Genomic DNA, 16473 nt, shown 5'->3' with positions numbered 1-16473 from the left:
TAATGTGTAACATGACTATTAAGAACATTGATATAAGGGGATGTTGTTTGGTAAGAGTTGTAATTTTTGACAATAGGACAAATTAGTTGTCATTTCACACCCACTTTTTCAAACCTCGAATGCAAAAAGTTCATGTTCAAAATTAGCTTTTTATCATAGGACTCTATTCCTATACATTAGAAATACATTAGAATAAAATCTATATTAAATCAAGTTATTCTGATTGATTGTATCAATCAATTAATATATTCTAAGTCTATAATTAGGGAGATATCAATTATCTGTTGGTTCAGTGGTTATTGGGGCTGATACTTCTTATCTCCTTGATATACTTCGTATCTCCTTATAACCAAATCTCCTTGATATAACTTGTTCTTGTTGAACCCTATTGCCACACACACACAAAAATAAATAAATCAAGGAGCTGATACTTCGTATCTCCTTGATATACTATCCTTAATACAAACCTCTACTAACCAAACACTCATATTAATTAGCTTATGACCAAATCTCTAATTCATCTCAAAAACTATTTTTCTACAAACCTCTCATAATCAAATACCCGAATGATATGGGTCCCACCTTCTTAATTCAAAGTTGATAATGTGCGTGATGCAATGTGTTTTGCTGATTATTAATTTATTATGGTCCCCTCGTTGTGTTTATAACTAGGGTGGGGGTGTAATCAACGGCTGTGATTTAGTCATTGCGTTGTAGCCTTGTAGCCTTGTAGGACAGGTGGATTCATTAACTTTTGAGTGTAAGGTAAAACGATATTGTTTTTCTATGAGCCTCACATATAGATCATCTATCATAGTACGGTAGGTAAGACAATAGAGTCCAATATTGAAAAATAATTTCAATTAAGGTAGGATTGAAATTGAATGTTTTTTTGATGCTGAAGAGGGTTCAAAATCCAAAAATTATAAACATTAAACTAATCAGGACGTAGAGATGCCAACTAAATCCTCGAACAGCAGACTGGTGATTTGGGAGGGGGGAGCCTCGAAATACACTAGTCTGTCTTAAGGTTGACACCTACATTGACAAGCTTGTCCGCCACCTTATTGTCTTCTCTATAACAATGAACTATTTTAACTTCCCAATCTACACAATTAATTAAAGAACGACATTTATGAATAATGTGAAAGCATTATCCGCCTTGATATTCTTGATTCTTGAGGGCTTCTACACACGCTTGGTTACGATTAGACCTGGTTATTGGACAGGGTAGTCCAATGGATATAGGGTTAGAGTCAAGTTAATAGGGCTTTTATTGGGTATGGCTCTTATTGGACAGGACCTTTATTGGACAGGGTCATTATAGGGTCAAACTTATACTACAATTATTTTGAAAATAAAAATAGTAATGATACAAAAAATTACGTGCATAGCTTCGTATTTAATTGTACTTGCACATGGCTCTTTTGTTTTTCATTTTTCATTGCTCGTTTATTGACCCGCCCACTAATGACCCGCTATTGACCCGCGACCCGCTTTTGACCCGCATATTATCGACCCTCTAAAAATGACCCTTTCAATACCCGACCCTCTTTTGACCCGCACCGACCCTGACCCGCCCCGCCCGATAACCAGGTCTAGTTACGATGGAGAAGTTAGAAATACGTGATGCATGTCTAATTTCAATCTTCAAATAAATGTGTTATTTGAATTGTGTTGAGGTGTAATTTTATAATCCATATTTTTTTATTATTAGTACATTACACACTTATACTCCGAAGTTATTGTTTGAACCGTTATTGACAAATTTAAAGGGTGAGAGAGGTTGATTATTAGATTCACATTTTAGCTTAAATGTAACTTTTAATTAGATAGACCAGGACTCATGAGGGATAAAAGTGTAAGTGTTTACAAAGATTCAAAAGAACGAAATTGAAAATAAAGATCGACAATTTAAAAGAACAAATCAAGTACTATGTAAGTAGAACTATAGATTCTCTCTCACGGTGACAAAAAGAAAAAAAGAAAAAAAAAATAACCGCAACATCATAATCACATGTAATACTTTTTGTATGGACCAATAACTGATATTTGTTTTTAGTGATTAATTGATGGTCTTTTCCACACAATTGTCCTTGATTAATCTAATCTAATCTAATATACATATATAATATATATAAAGGAGACATATTTGTTGAAATATTAGAGCGCCACCTAGGATAACTAATGGCTTCGGCCAATGAAAAATAAGATTTTTAATTTATTTTTGAATTAAAAAAATCGATTTTTCATGTAGATAATTAGGTGACATGTAGATATTTTAATTAATTAATTGTTAATTTACACAACTCCATCTAAAATCAAACACTCTAAAAATTAAAAAATAAATCTAAAATAAAATTCATCCAAAATCAAACACTAATCTAAAATAAAATAAATAAAATTCAATTTAAAATCAAACATTAATCCAATATTAGAGCGCCACGTAGGAAATATAATGGTTTCCGCCATTGAAAAATAAGAATTCAAAATTAATTTTGAATTAAAAAAGTCGAGTGCCACATAAATAAATGATTAATTGTAACTCTCATAATTAAAAAATAAATCTAAAATGAAATTCAATAAAAAATAAAAAAAACTAATCTAATATAATATATAAATTGGTATATATATATATGAGTTTTATTTAAACATAACAATTTAATAGAATTCGTGTATCACACGGGCTAAAATTTAGTCCAATAAATTAAAAGACGAAAAGGATGCACGTCGTACCTTAGAAGGGAAGTCTAATCTTTACATGTGAATTTGTGATTCTCCAATATTGATTGGTTGAAATTTGAAGGGCATGCGTATACACATTACATTACTCGGGCCCTGAAGAAAGTGTTCAAGGACATAAGCAACAATGAAGAAAATGTTCAAGGACACAAGCAACAATGATCATGTTGTGGGATTCACTAGCTCTTAAAACTTAAAAATAATTACCTAATTAATTATCAATGCTTTAGATTACCTCTTTTAAAGGGGTTTATTTCGTTTTTCTTTCCTTGTCAAAAAATAAAGTTAAAAGAATTAGACCATAGATCATATCAAATTGAGGCTTGCTAAAAGGAATCGAGTTAAGTCGTGGATTTCAATTACCTTAATTAGTGAAGTTTTGAGGGCTGGTACCCAAAAATCTTAAAATCTGATATTGAATTATGTCTACATCATTTCCCTTTGTTAGCTGTTTGTAGGGGTGTCAATTCTCAATCCGACCCAATGAATCCGATGAGTTTGTCCGACCGTTTAGAATCCGAACCGTTTAGAACCCGCGAGCTAAGATCCGAAATCCGATCCGGTCTGATTATATTCAACCCGAATCCGACCCAACCCGTTAATATTGATCCGATTAAGATCCAAATCGATAACAGGCCGATCCGTGACAATCCAAATCCGTTTAAACCGAACCGAAGCGATCCGAAATCCCTTTTATGATCCGATCTGTTTGAACCCGAATCCGTTCCAACCCGAGGAAAATCCGTTTAATTCGAATCGTTTCAACCCATGACCCGTTTAATCCGAAGCGTTTCAACCCATCACCCGTTTAATCCGAACCAATTTCGATCCGAACCCGTTTAACCCAAACCGTTCACAACCCATAAGAGAACATTAATTATGTTGCACTACCAATTAAGCGTATGACTATTAGTTATCCGATGTACTTGTACTTCATTCTCCCTTTATATACTCTGCTCAAATGAAACTTGTAATTGATGTAGATTTAAGGCGTAAAGAACTTTCAGGAACGGATGTAGTATTAAACTAAGTTTTATACTATATACTCAATAACTTATATTACTGATCTTAAATTCTTATTACTTTTAAATGTTAGTTATCATTTTCGTCTCCTACTTAAGTCATCGATATTAATTATAATTATATAAATTGGAACCAAATGGACCCTACCCGACTAGGCTAAATCCGTTTCAATCCGACCCGTGTTAGTCCGTTACCCGATTAATCCAATCCGATATGAATCTGAACCCGTTATAGTTCGGCTAAACCCGTTAACAATCGGTCATGTTCCAATCCGATCCGATCCGACCCAACTCGTTACAATCCGACCCGTTTACAATCCGATCCGATATGAACCTGTTCATAAAAAATCCGACCCGATTCGATCCGTTAAGTTTTCAATCCGATTCGATCCGACCCGTTAACCAAATTAATCCGTTCCAATCCGATCCGTTTCAAGCCGAATCCGATTCGTCCGACCCAAACCCGATCCGTTGATCCAATTTGACACCCCTAGCTGTTTGTATTGGCTGGTTTGACTAGCTGCTTGTGTAAAAGTGTTTGGTAAATTACCATTAATATGTGAAATGACCATTAAGGATATTTTGTTGTTGGATACTTTGTTTCTTATTAGTATTAGACAATAGATTATTATGTTAATTATCTTCTCTTTATTTTTTAAATAAGCATAGAATAAATAAATATTTTCCCTCATAAAAAAACAATTTTTAAAAAAAAGTATTATTAGTTTAAAGTGTTAAATACATACATTATTGATATGCAAACACTACGCCAGAAAATGCTTTTAATAGCGTTTATTAATGCTTTTTACAGCGCTTCTTGAAGCTCACTCTATTGATGGCTCCGCTATTAAAAGTAAAAGGTAATTTTAATAGCGCTTTTAAAAAATGCTATTAAATGTACTATTAGGATAATTCAAAATTTTCTTTCATAGCATAATATAAGCACTATTAAAGTTGTGCTATTAAAAATTTTGCCGCCAATTTTTAAATTATTTATAATAGCAAATGTATATGAAGCGTTATTAAATTGATATTTTTTTAATTATATCGGTGTTTGCAATCTATTACATTTTACACCACAAAATAACTGCACATTTCAAAATAACACCATATATTGAAGAGTAGAGTAAATAATTGAATATTAATTTCTAAGCCTTGATGAAAAGGATTTTGCAATTGTCACCCTAATAAAAACAATTACATAGTTATGTTCTAAAATAAGACCAAAAACATTAAACTAGCTAGGCAAAATACATTAATTAATTTAGTTGTTTCCTTCAACGTACATAACCTAGCTTGCTAATATACAGTTGTTGAACAACATGGCGTATCCACTGAGTTCTTACTTCGTCAATTAATTTGCTTTTTGTCAACTTGGAAAGTGATAATCTGAAAAGTAATGTGAAACATGTATATATATATAATATACTAAAAGAGAGGAAATCAATGCAGTGATGACAAATGTCACTCATTGATTGACCTCTCTTATAGATATTAAAAAAAAAAAAAAACTTGATGTTATAGTTATTTGTGTTAACTTTTAACTCGAAAAAAATATTTGATTCTCTTTTCCTTAAAATAAAAAAGATTTCAATCTATATATAGAGAATATTTTTTAAAACTATAAATATTTTTTATATTTGGTAACAAATATAACCAATATAAGAATAATAAGATTATCTTTTTTATATTTGGTAACAAATATAACCAATATAAGATTATATTTTTGTAAAAATTTAATCCATTGTACGGAGTACGCATTATGACTTTTATAAAAAATTAAAAGTAGTCTATTTATTTGTATTTCGTACTTACATAATTTGAATACAAATAAATTAGAAAATCAATCAAGTATGAATAAGAATGTATTAAAGAAATTACAATAGTACTCTATAACATTTTAACAACTAAATGCGATAAATATAACCGTCATTGATTGTACTATTTTGTACGTAGTATATTTAGCAACTAAATTAGATAATTATCACCACTATTGATAGTAATATTGTACTACTTAAAAACAAATATGTAACTTCTTTAAACATGAGCAAAATTATTTGTATAATCTAATCTATCTAGTATTTTACTACGTAACTCCTAGCTGGTGTCCAGGTCTTGCCCCGCCTCAAAGTCATCTCTAGCTCAATAAAGTATCTGGTCTAGATAGATGTTAAGTGATCGGGTAACCAGGTTGACGAGTGATTGTGCGAGTATTAAGTGAGTATTAATAACGAATTGAAAAGCGGGTGAGATAACTTTATGCTTGACACAAGTGGTTAATGAGAATGAAAATAATTTTATCTATGTACCTTTATTTGTTTTAATTATTTTAATAAGCAAGACACCGAATGATCAATAACAAATTTATCCATTATTAATTATTTTTTATTTAAAAAATATCTATAAACTCTGTATTGATCATAATTGTATACCAGATTTCATGATAATTTATATTTAGATTATAAATCGTGCATCGCATTCTAGTTGATATGCCTAAAATTAAAGTGTTACAAGCATAAACAAACATAAAAACTGAAGTATTGACTGCCAAAAATCAAACTGCATCGATTATTTTAAAACAGAAAAAACAATTCACAACACCGATTACTACATGAATCAGGAAAATAAGAAAACGAGCTTTTTTTTTTAATTTTAATATAAATAGGTGAGATATTACCCTAGATACCCTCTAATTGGTAAACAATTGTCCTCGAAATATCGTAAAAAAGTCTCTAACCCTAGCTCAAATCAACACACTCGCGTTTTCGATATTGTTACTTTCAATCATCATCAATTTCAAGTAAGCCTTTTCATCTAATTATTTTGTTTGTTTATGCTAATCTACAAGCTCATCAATGTTTTTTTTTTCTTTTGATTTATTTATTTAGTCGTGTGTTGGTTGTTGATTATTTGAGGTCTGGAGTGTAATATCTGTTTTGTGCACTAAATTTTATGCAGATTAGGTTTTGATGGAATTAGTATTATGTAATTCAGTTGAATTTTCAACGAATTCCGAAGTAATTTGTGATTTAATGTTGTAGTTGATGAAATTCACGGTCTCTCGTAGTGGAATTTATTATAAAGTTTGTCGATGTGATATTACCATGATTGTCGATTTGCTTTTGATTGTCATACCTTACGTTATGAATTTGATGATGCATCGAATTAGGAGTAATGATGCATTGCCGCATAGTGATTTAGTGAACTTGTGCATATTAATATCTGCCTTACTCTAGCTCAGTATTCTCTAAAACCTTGATTTAATTTAGAATCTGCATTGTTTTTGAGGTTATAATGTTATGTTTCAACCGAAAGATTGTCAATTTGTTTATTTTGTGTGTGTTAGTTTATGATTGATTTCAATTCATAGATGTGTTGGTTTGTGTATTCTATATTGTTTGCCTAAATAATTAACTATATTAAAGAGTTCTATCATGTAATTAGATATTCCCTAATATTTATTAGCACATGGTGATTGTTTAGGCCCGAAAGATCGAATCGTACCGAAACATGTAACTTGTTTCCGTAAAATTACCCTAGATTTGTGCAGATGCGAAACATAAATAGCTTTTTTTTGGCACTGTTTGAATTCATTGATTTTTGTGGTCTCGTGGTAAAGCATTGGTTCTGTATTTTAGGAAAGCATTGATTTTTCATTTTTGTGGTCTCTTATGGATGATTTTCAATTGAAATAATAGATTTTCTCGTTCTGGTTTTGTCCAAAAATCTATCTTATTGCGTTCAAAGAGTTTGGGTTTTTGTAGATTCTAATGGTTGTTTGATCAATGAAGTCATGGCAGGAGTTGCACCTGAAGGTTCCCAGTATGATGCTCGCCAGTATGACAGCAAAATGAGTGAATTGTAAGTTGACTAGTTTGCTGTAATACATAATCTGTGAAAGTTTTATTGTTTTATCACTGATTTTCATTTACTCCATGACAATGAAGGCTTTCTGAGGAAGGAAGTGATTTCTTCACTTCATATGACGAGGTTTATGAAAGCTTCGATAAAATGGGTTTGGCAGAGAACCTTCTTAGAGGAATCTATGCTTATGGTAAAATTTCAATCCTACATTCTTTTTTTGGTGTGTAGTGTTTACACTATTGTTTTAGTTATTTGAAAATGGAACTCTGTACGTTATCAGGTTTCGAGAAACCTTCTGCTATTCAACAGAGGGGAATAGTCCCATTCTGCAAGGGTCTTGATGTTATTCAGCAAGCGCAGTCTGGTACAGGAAAGACAGCTACTTTCTGCTCTGGTATCCTACAACAGCTGCATTATGAATTGTTGGAATGCCAAGCTCTTGTGCTTGCTCCAACCAGAGAGCTTGCTCAACAAATTGAGAAAGTTATGAGGGCCCTTGGAGATTACTTGGGCGTTAAGGTTCATGCTTGTGTTGGAGGAACAAGTGTGCGTGAGGATCAAAGAATCCTTGCTGCTGGTGTACATGTTGTTGTTGGTACCCCTGGACGTGTCTTTGACATGTTGCGCAGACAATCCCTTGGCTCCAATCAGATTAAAATGTTTGTTCTTGATGAAGCTGATGAGATGCTTTCTAGAGGTTTCAAGGACCAGGTATCTATGCTGTACAATATGTGTATCTTCCTTTGTTATTGTGTTCTCTGCATTTCCTAGATGGGAAGAGACAGAGCTAGCTGCCCCACTCTCTTTTAGTATTCCTTTGTCATCATGAATTCCTCATTCACTGTTAGCTCTTTCATTTTTCCTAAAATCAAGGACTAGTGATGTAACATTAATTCTTCATCAGAATTACATGTTGATTTTGCTGTATGTTAAATATTTTTGTTAACTTGTTTCAGAATAGGTGTTTCCTTGTCTACATGTCCTGCTGGCTGATGAATGATGATTTATGAGTAGATGATGTTAACTAAACTTAGATTCATTGAGAACATATTGATTAAAAGTCATGATGTTTATTTGGAGTAGATGATTTCTTTACTTCTATGGTCTGTGATGACTGATCAAGTCAGCCAATATTATGGTTAATAGGACTGATTAGTGATTTTTCTGCAGATATACGACATATTCCAGCAACTACCACCCAAGATCCAAGTGGGAGTATTTTCTGCAACAATGCCCCCTGAGGCACTTGAGATCACCAGGAAGTTCATGAACAAACCTGTGAGGATTCTCGTGAAGCGTGATGAACTGACTCTTGAAGGTATCAAGCAATTCTATGTTAATGTTGACAAGGAAGACTGGAAGCTCGATACACTTTGTGATCTGTACGAAACTTTAACGGTTAACCAAAGTGTTATATTCGTAAACACGAGGAGGAAGGTCGACTGGTTGACTGACCAGATGAGAAGCCGTGATCACACCGTTTCAGCCACTCATGGAGACATGGACCAGAACACTAGGGACATTATTATGAGGGAGTTCCGTTCTGGTTCATCCCGTGTCCTCATTACAACCGATCTTCTTGCTCGTGGTATTGATGTTCAGCAAGTCTCCCTTGTGATCAACTACGATCTGCCAACTCAACCCGAGAACTATCTCCACAGGATTGGACGAAGTGGTCGATTCGGAAGGAAGGGTGTTGGTATCAACTTTGTTACCAGTGATGATGATAAGATGCTCTTTGATATTCAGAAGTTCTACAATGTCACAGTGGAGGAGCTCCCTGCTAACGTTGCCGACCTTATCTGATGATTTTGGTTTGTGTTTTCAGGGAACAAGTTGTTTTGTCTGTCAAATTAGTAAAAATTCCACTACTTTTGTAGGAGACAAGTTTAAAATTGTACTTTTGTATTTTAGGTTAACAAGAGTTTTACCTGTTACCATTTTTGCTGTTCTCTTTCCTGAGAAACCACGCGTTGTCGGCATTGTAGATGGTTGAAATCGTTGATCGATCCGATTGTCAGTCTTGAGAAGTAAGTTTTATTTATTTATTTATTTTAATAAATTTTAATAGGGGTTAGAAAGCGCTATTATAAGTATCAGATATAACAGCGCTTATTTTATAAGCACTATAATATGTTATATTTAATATCTTTAACTATAATATGTTATATTTAATATCTTTAACAGTGAAAGAGATAAAAGCGCTATTAAAAGAACGCTATAAAATGTCATCTCTGTAGTAGTGAAATAAAGAAATGTTAGTAATGATATTACAAGTATGATTGCAATAGTTTTAATTAAATACTTTAACATACTAATATAAATTTTATTACACCAGTAACGAGTAGTAAATAGGGTAAATGAAATAATGAATACTAAGGTTGTTAAGTGTTGTAATTTTAGGCAATATTAGGACAAAGTACTAATTTTACATTCACTTTCTCAAACCTCTAATTGCCAAAAGTTCCTATATTGAGCTTTTTGAGATTTAGCTTTTTCACCCCAAAACTCTCTTTCAAACCTCTCCTAACCAAACACTGAAACACTTCCAATTAGCTTTTTGAAAAAGTCAAACCTCTAATTCACCTAAAAAAGCTCTTTTTTCCTCAAACCTCTCATAACCAAACAACCCAAGCCTAACGGTGGAGTCGAGTCCAATATGACATCAACTATACCATTAACATAGGCGCTTCGTGAGTCCAATATGCTATCGTTCGGTTCTTTGCTATCGGTTGGGTATTCCGTTGTTCTCTGATTCGACGTCGTGTTCTGCTAGCTCTCGGGTTTTCGACGGGGACATTTATGGGGATCATGCCGTGTCTTGTGCTGGGATTGTGGGCATCAAACATCGACATAATGTTGTTCGTGATACCCTTTTGGATATTTGCTATCGGTCGGGGACACTACTAGAAATAAACACATTAACGACAACCAAATAACGACAATGTGGAAAATATTGTCGCAATAACTAATATATAGAGGCGCGGTTAATCTAATTTTAAATTTTATGAAAAATAAAAAAAGCGGAATTTCATTTGTTTTCCCTGTTCGTCGTCTTTGCTTAGATAACAAAGGCTTTAAAGTTTATTATAACCCATTTCTAATCCTTCTAGAGGTGAACCCTAGCCACCGTATCCATCTCTCCTCTTTTGCACAACTTCGTTGATTTTTTCAATCTCAATCTTCTTCCCCAAAATCGAGGATTTGAGGATCTAATATTAAAATTGAGAAGGAAACAGTAATCGAATTCCATAGTCACCTGATCCAGGTAAATCAATGGTTGTCTTGATTTCTTTCATTGCTTAACTCTTTCGAATTCAGATTGTTGTTGATTCCGTTAATAATTTCCTATTTTATAGGATTTGGGTTTTGTGTGTTTATTTAACCTGATTTGTTATCTTTTTCCTGTTTTGTTGGTGGGTTCTCCTTTGAAGTTTCTTGTAAGGTACTGTTTTGAGTTCTGGTAGTCTCTAATTCCTGGGATTTAATTTGAATTTCTTTTACTGGTTTACGAAACCGTATTCGGCATCTCAAGTTATGAGAGTTGTTAATCTGGAGTAATTTTTCCCCAAATTTTGTGGGTACTGTTCAATCGAATTTCTAGAAATTTCGATTGAGCCTCTTTTCTTCATTTGCGACTGATTAGTCGTTCTCTTTGTTCGTTACTGCAAATTCAGATCAATTTGCAGCTTGATTCTTGTTCCATATTTTTGAGGGTTTTCTTTTGGATTCTTGATCGATTTGTAGAATTTTATTGAAGAAATTGGTGAGCTCTTTAATGGCGACTTCGTCTTCTGAAGAACAAAGTGTTCCGCAACATCATGTGCAGATTACGGGTAGTGGTGGAGTTCATGTTGCTGCATTTGTTAATAGTGCAGGTATCAATTCTAATTGTCCTACTTCTTGCAATTTGGCTTATGGTGATAGTTAGATTGTTGAATAAGAATTGTTGATCTTCTTCACAAGTTATTGCTGTAAACTTGGAATTGTTGTGAAATTGAAATTAGTATATGAATATGATGATCAGTAGCTCATGTTAGAGTCATGATTGTAAAAACCTATTGGTATTTTCAAGGAGAAGCCATTAAAGTAGCAGACATGAGAAAACTGGTATGTCATATATTGAATTTCGTTTGAGTATAATTCCCATAATTCTGTTTATAAATTCAAACAATGTTGTTCCTTAAAACATGTTTATTTGAATTTTCCAATGTAGAAATTTATTATTTAATTCTGCTAATTGTTAAGAAAGTCTGGCAAAGTGTTCATTACATATCCAATTCGGGCGAATTCCACCAATATTCCCCCCAAATTAATGTGTCGTATATTCTAAAAAATAATACTTAGTACGCAATTGATAATAAAGTTTGAATGACATTTAAAGTTCTATATATCTAATTAATCCTTATCAAGAATTTTTAATTTTGTTAGATTCTAATACACTCCGTAGAAATCGAGTTTACCAAAACCTATAACTTAACTCAGGAAATAAATAATTTTGATATCATGATTTTCATGTTCTAGTCATAACTAAATATGCTGCTATTTATGTTCTGTTCCATAAGTTAAAATATTTTTATTATTCGATAATCAGAATGGTGGTGAATAAGTTTTATGATTCTAGAGATAATAACCATTATGATTCTAGGGAGGTTCTTTTGTAATCAATAGGGAGTTAAGTAACTTGCTTTGTTGCAGGTTGGAGATGTCAATGTGAAGTCCGGATTTCTAGAATGACAATGACAATAATTCTACTGGGCTACTGATAATCTGCTCAAGTATTTCTCCTCAGGTCTAATGCTCACCATTCAGAACCTTTTCTTCCATTTTTTAACTTCCAAGCGTGGAAAAATTGTAGACTTTTGGGCATCATTGGTTAATTTTGAAGTCTAAAACAGAGGAATACATGATGTATTACTTATGCTATGGTTTATATACAGAGTATATGATCTTATATTTTATTTCTATTAACATTACTACTTACAATTTCCGATTTCTTTTACATTTGTAGGTATTTTACATTTTAACAAGGGAGCTGACATCAAGCCGTCAACAACTCGCTTTTTTACCACCAAATCATTTGATGTACTTATTATGTATTTTCGGGCTAATGTAGGAGAAAGAAGTCTATGTCAAAAGTGTCTTGTGTTCAAAATAGAAGCAAGTGCCAATACTAGTCATTTGTGGTATTAGTATTGACATACTCTATATAGGTACTAAAAATAATTGTATTGGGTGATTTGTCCAATTTGATCACAAGACGGTGGAGCTAACAGTAGAACTAAGACTGGGTGTTAGATCTTTTTTTTTCTTTCTTCGATTAGTGAAATGGAGCGAGATCTTTAATTTGTATTTCCATATTTTGGCTATTAATAAAAATATTATTTTTTCTATTGGTTTTATACGAATCGTTTAAATTTGTTACTTTTGATTTGAATCAGTAATGAAATATTTTAAGCGGTGTTATTGTTTTTAGATGCTAATTCAATTTCGCTTACTATTTGAACTTCTTTTTACGTCAACTTAGTTGGTCATTATTTTCTATTTGTTCGACGTTATTTCATGATTAATAACGGCAAGAAATTGAGTCGTCGTAATAAGTTAACGACGGACGAAGTATATTGTCGTTAATAAGTAACGACGAACACATGATTTCGTCGTTTAAAATTCACGACGAACATCGTCGTTATAACTAATAACGTCGGAAGCTGTTACGACAAAACCAACGACGAACTTGGTTCGTCGTTAAAGGTTTTAACGACGACTTTTTGGCCTTATAACGACGAAAAAGTTCGTCGTTATAAACCCTTTTTCTAGTAGTGGGATTTCTGCTCGCAAGGAGGTTGATGTTGGGCTGACTAGTGAGAGTGATGGAGCTCTTCGTCCTGCAGATATTTTGCTTTACTCATGGGATGGCGGTCTAGATGTGTGTGTTGACTTGACTGGGTCTTCCCCTATGACGCAATCGGGGTTGTCAGGATTCGTTCCGGGTCGGGTCGTGGCGGTTGCAGCGCAACGGAAGCAGGATAAGTATGCGGCACGTTGTAGGGCTTTGGGTTACGGTTTCTTTCCTTTTTCCTTCTCTTCTTTTGGGGAATTAGAGAAAGGGGTTGTTTCTTTGCTGAAGCGGGTCCAGACGTACTCCAGGGCTCAGGACATTGGGGCGCGGGCAGCTGCCCACATTTTCAGCAGGATCGGGTTCGCCATAGCTAGAGGAGTGGGGGCCCAGATTGTATCTCGGCTCCCCTCCAACTTCTTGTAGTTCACTTGTTCTTTGTAGCTTATTAAGCTTGTAACGTTTTGGTGTTTTCCTATAATAATAATAATAAAAATAATAATAAAAAAAAAAGTACAGGTTCTTCTTCGTGAGGTCCTCCCCAGCGCTAATTCTTCTTCGCACCGCCATGGCTAGAGGTAGGGGACGACCCAAAAAAGCAACAACCTGCACCATCAACATAGAAGACGAAATCGGCATATCTTGTACATGAATATATCGACATCTTTGGGCTGTCGTACAACCCCTAATGTTCCAATTTCACCGTTGCGAGTTCGATTAATGGATCGATTGTTGGTGATGCTGATGAACAATCAGTTAGAGGGGCCGATTATCTCTTCTAGGCACAGTTTGGTGATGGAGATGGAGCCAATTTCAGAAATTCTAATCGCAAAGCAGCCTTCATTTGAAGATTTTTTTTTTTTTTTTAATTATTCCAGTAATTTGCCGCACACAATTGGCTGCACCATATCATGGTGTGCCGCTCAGAAATGGGGGCAGCCACCATGGCTCAACTGCATATCTTGGGCGGCTGAGCCATGGTGGCTGCCACAGTGCCACCATTTCTGAGCGGCACACCATGGTATGGTGCAGCCAATTGCGGGCGGATCTATTTATAAAAAATAAAAAATTAATTTTAACTATTTTGTTTATAATTTCGATATTATAAAAAATATTTCCCAATTTTAGAATTTCAAATATTTTCTGAATTTTTTAATGAAATTAAATATTAGAATTGAAAAAAAAATTGTAAGAATTTTTTTAAAAAAATACAAGTCAAAATTTGAAATTTACTTATTATTTTCAATTTATAAAAAAAAATATGAATTTATTAACAATTTCTTTATTTTTTTAAAAAAAATCTTTGTTAAAATTTATTAATTTCATTTTTAGGTAAAGGGTATAATTGTCACTTTACTAGTAATACGCGGGCTTTATTAGCGAAATAGGACGTCAATTAAAAACCCCTTTTTTTTGGCTCAATTTCAATTCCAGTCTTTATTTTTCAGTTAAATTCAGTTAATCCCCGGAGTTAACTAGCTTGCTAACCTATTAGCACGCAATTAAGTGATAGTTCACTTTATCGCATGTTGTTATGCATAATTATTGTTAATCTACTCCACAGTTGAGAACTGAGACTTGAGAGGAAGAACATCACACTTCTTCATACATACTCCAACTCCTAAACCCCCTCCAAGTCTCTAACTCTCTACACTCTCAGCAATTGTGTGGATTGCCCTTGGTCCAATTCTTTGGAGTCCACTAGTGCTTTGGGCTCAGCCCACCACCTGTGATACGTTGAGCTAGAAAGCCCAGGCCTATTTCACAAACAAAATAAATAAATTAAGGCAAATTTGTTAAAAAGGACCTTTTATAATCCAAATTTTGCGAGAAAGGACCTTATATATTTTTTTTTGTGAAATAACACCTTAATGTAAATTTTTTTGCGAGAAAGGACCTTATATTAATTTTTTTTTGTGAAATCACACATTAATGTAATTTTTTTTGCGAAAGACAACCAAGAGTAAATTTCCGGCATTGACTGAGTTTTTTCCGGCCATTGACTTGCACGTGAGAAGCACGTATGGCATTATTTTGCTAATCACACCCAATTTTCCTCCAAAATTCTAAGCTTTAAAACCTAAAGTTGAAAAGAAAAACCGAAATAAAATCAAGTTTGAAAATTCAAGAGTCAGGAAAATCATTGTCTTTAGCCAACGTAAGCCACACGTGCTGCTCACGTGCAAGTTAATGGCCGGAAAAGCTCAGTCAATGCCGGAAACATTCCTTAGGTCCTTTCTCGCAAAAAAAATTACTTTAAGGTGTGTTTTCACAAAAAAAATTATATAAGGTCCTTTCTCGCAAAATTTGAGTTATAAAAGGTCCTTTTTGGCAAATTTGCCATAAATTAAAGCATGAGTAAACTTCTTTTGTCCAACCAATTATTTTTGTATCGTTTTTTTTTCACTAAAAAAGAGAGAGTCTACTTAACAAGTCCAACGGGGTTCCACCTTAAAACTGTTTGTCAATAAGGGGAATAGTCCATCGGCTTTATTAAGTGATTAATTCTCTCATTTTTTTAACAATGTAGAACACTCACATGTGTTGTTTGGAAAGATTTGCTTCAACACTTCCCCTCACGTGTAACTGTGTAAGGTCCCTTTTTTTTAGTTCGGTCACATGTGATGTTTCATGGGTCAGAGCGCGTTTCTCGACACTCTCACCCGTGACATTTTACTTTGACCTAGAGTATTAACGGTCCAAGGTCCAAGTCATAGACCTGGCTCTGATCGATACCATGTTAAAGTACAGAGAATATTATTCTCATTAATTTCTCATTAATAGATCTCGGACAGATTAAATAGATCTCATTAATTTCGATGCTTATTTATAACAATTAGTAAGAAAACAAGAAAGTAAATGAAAATGCAAATGCCATATATATATATAGGAAGACTTCTCAATGGCTCGTTCTTCGTAGTTAAAAACGAAAGGAATTAAACAGGTAAATTCCGTCTACATCATTTGTCATAAAAATACAGGAAATGATACTTCCGATCCGTTGGTTGT

The 16473-nt window shown here is 33.6% G+C and overlaps 1 protein-coding gene across 1 annotated transcript; it reads left to right on the top strand.

Moving 5' to 3' along the window:
* Positions 1–6387: 6387 nt before the first annotated feature.
* LOC110785606 (eukaryotic initiation factor 4A-9-like) lies at positions 6388–9812 on the top strand. The gene is made up of 5 exons (XM_021990084.2): positions 6388–6564; positions 7556–7625; positions 7712–7818; positions 7909–8339; positions 8799–9812. The coding sequence occupies exons 2-5, from the start codon at positions 7558–7560 to the stop codon at positions 9432–9434; spliced, it is 1242 nt and encodes a 413-aa protein (XP_021845776.1). The 5' UTR covers positions 6388–6564; positions 7556–7557; the 3' UTR covers positions 9435–9812.
* The last annotated feature ends 6661 nt before the right edge of the window (positions 9813–16473 follow it).

Source organism: Spinacia oleracea, chromosome 1 (genome assembly GCF_020520425.1).
Source record: "Spinacia oleracea cultivar Varoflay chromosome 1, BTI_SOV_V1, whole genome shotgun sequence".
Classification (NCBI taxonomy): Eukaryota; Viridiplantae; Streptophyta; class Magnoliopsida; order Caryophyllales; family Amaranthaceae; genus Spinacia; species Spinacia oleracea.
The sequence above is the reverse complement of the archived record's forward strand: the minus strand, read 5'-3'. Positions and strand labels throughout refer to the sequence as shown.

Bases quoted from the DNA above. Each gene is read 5' to 3' on its own strand.
- LOC110785606 (XM_021990084.2), top strand. From the start codon at position 7,558: ATGGCAGGAGTTGCACCTGAAGGTTCCCAGTATGATGCTCGCCAGTAT. The intron at 7,626-7,711 runs GTAAGTTGACTA...ATGACAATGAAG, and splicing joins GACAGCAAAATGAGTGAATT to GCTTTCTGAGGAAGGAAGTG. The intron at 7,819-7,908 runs GTAAAATTTCAA...GTACGTTATCAG, and splicing joins TAGAGGAATCTATGCTTATG to GTTTCGAGAAACCTTCTGCT.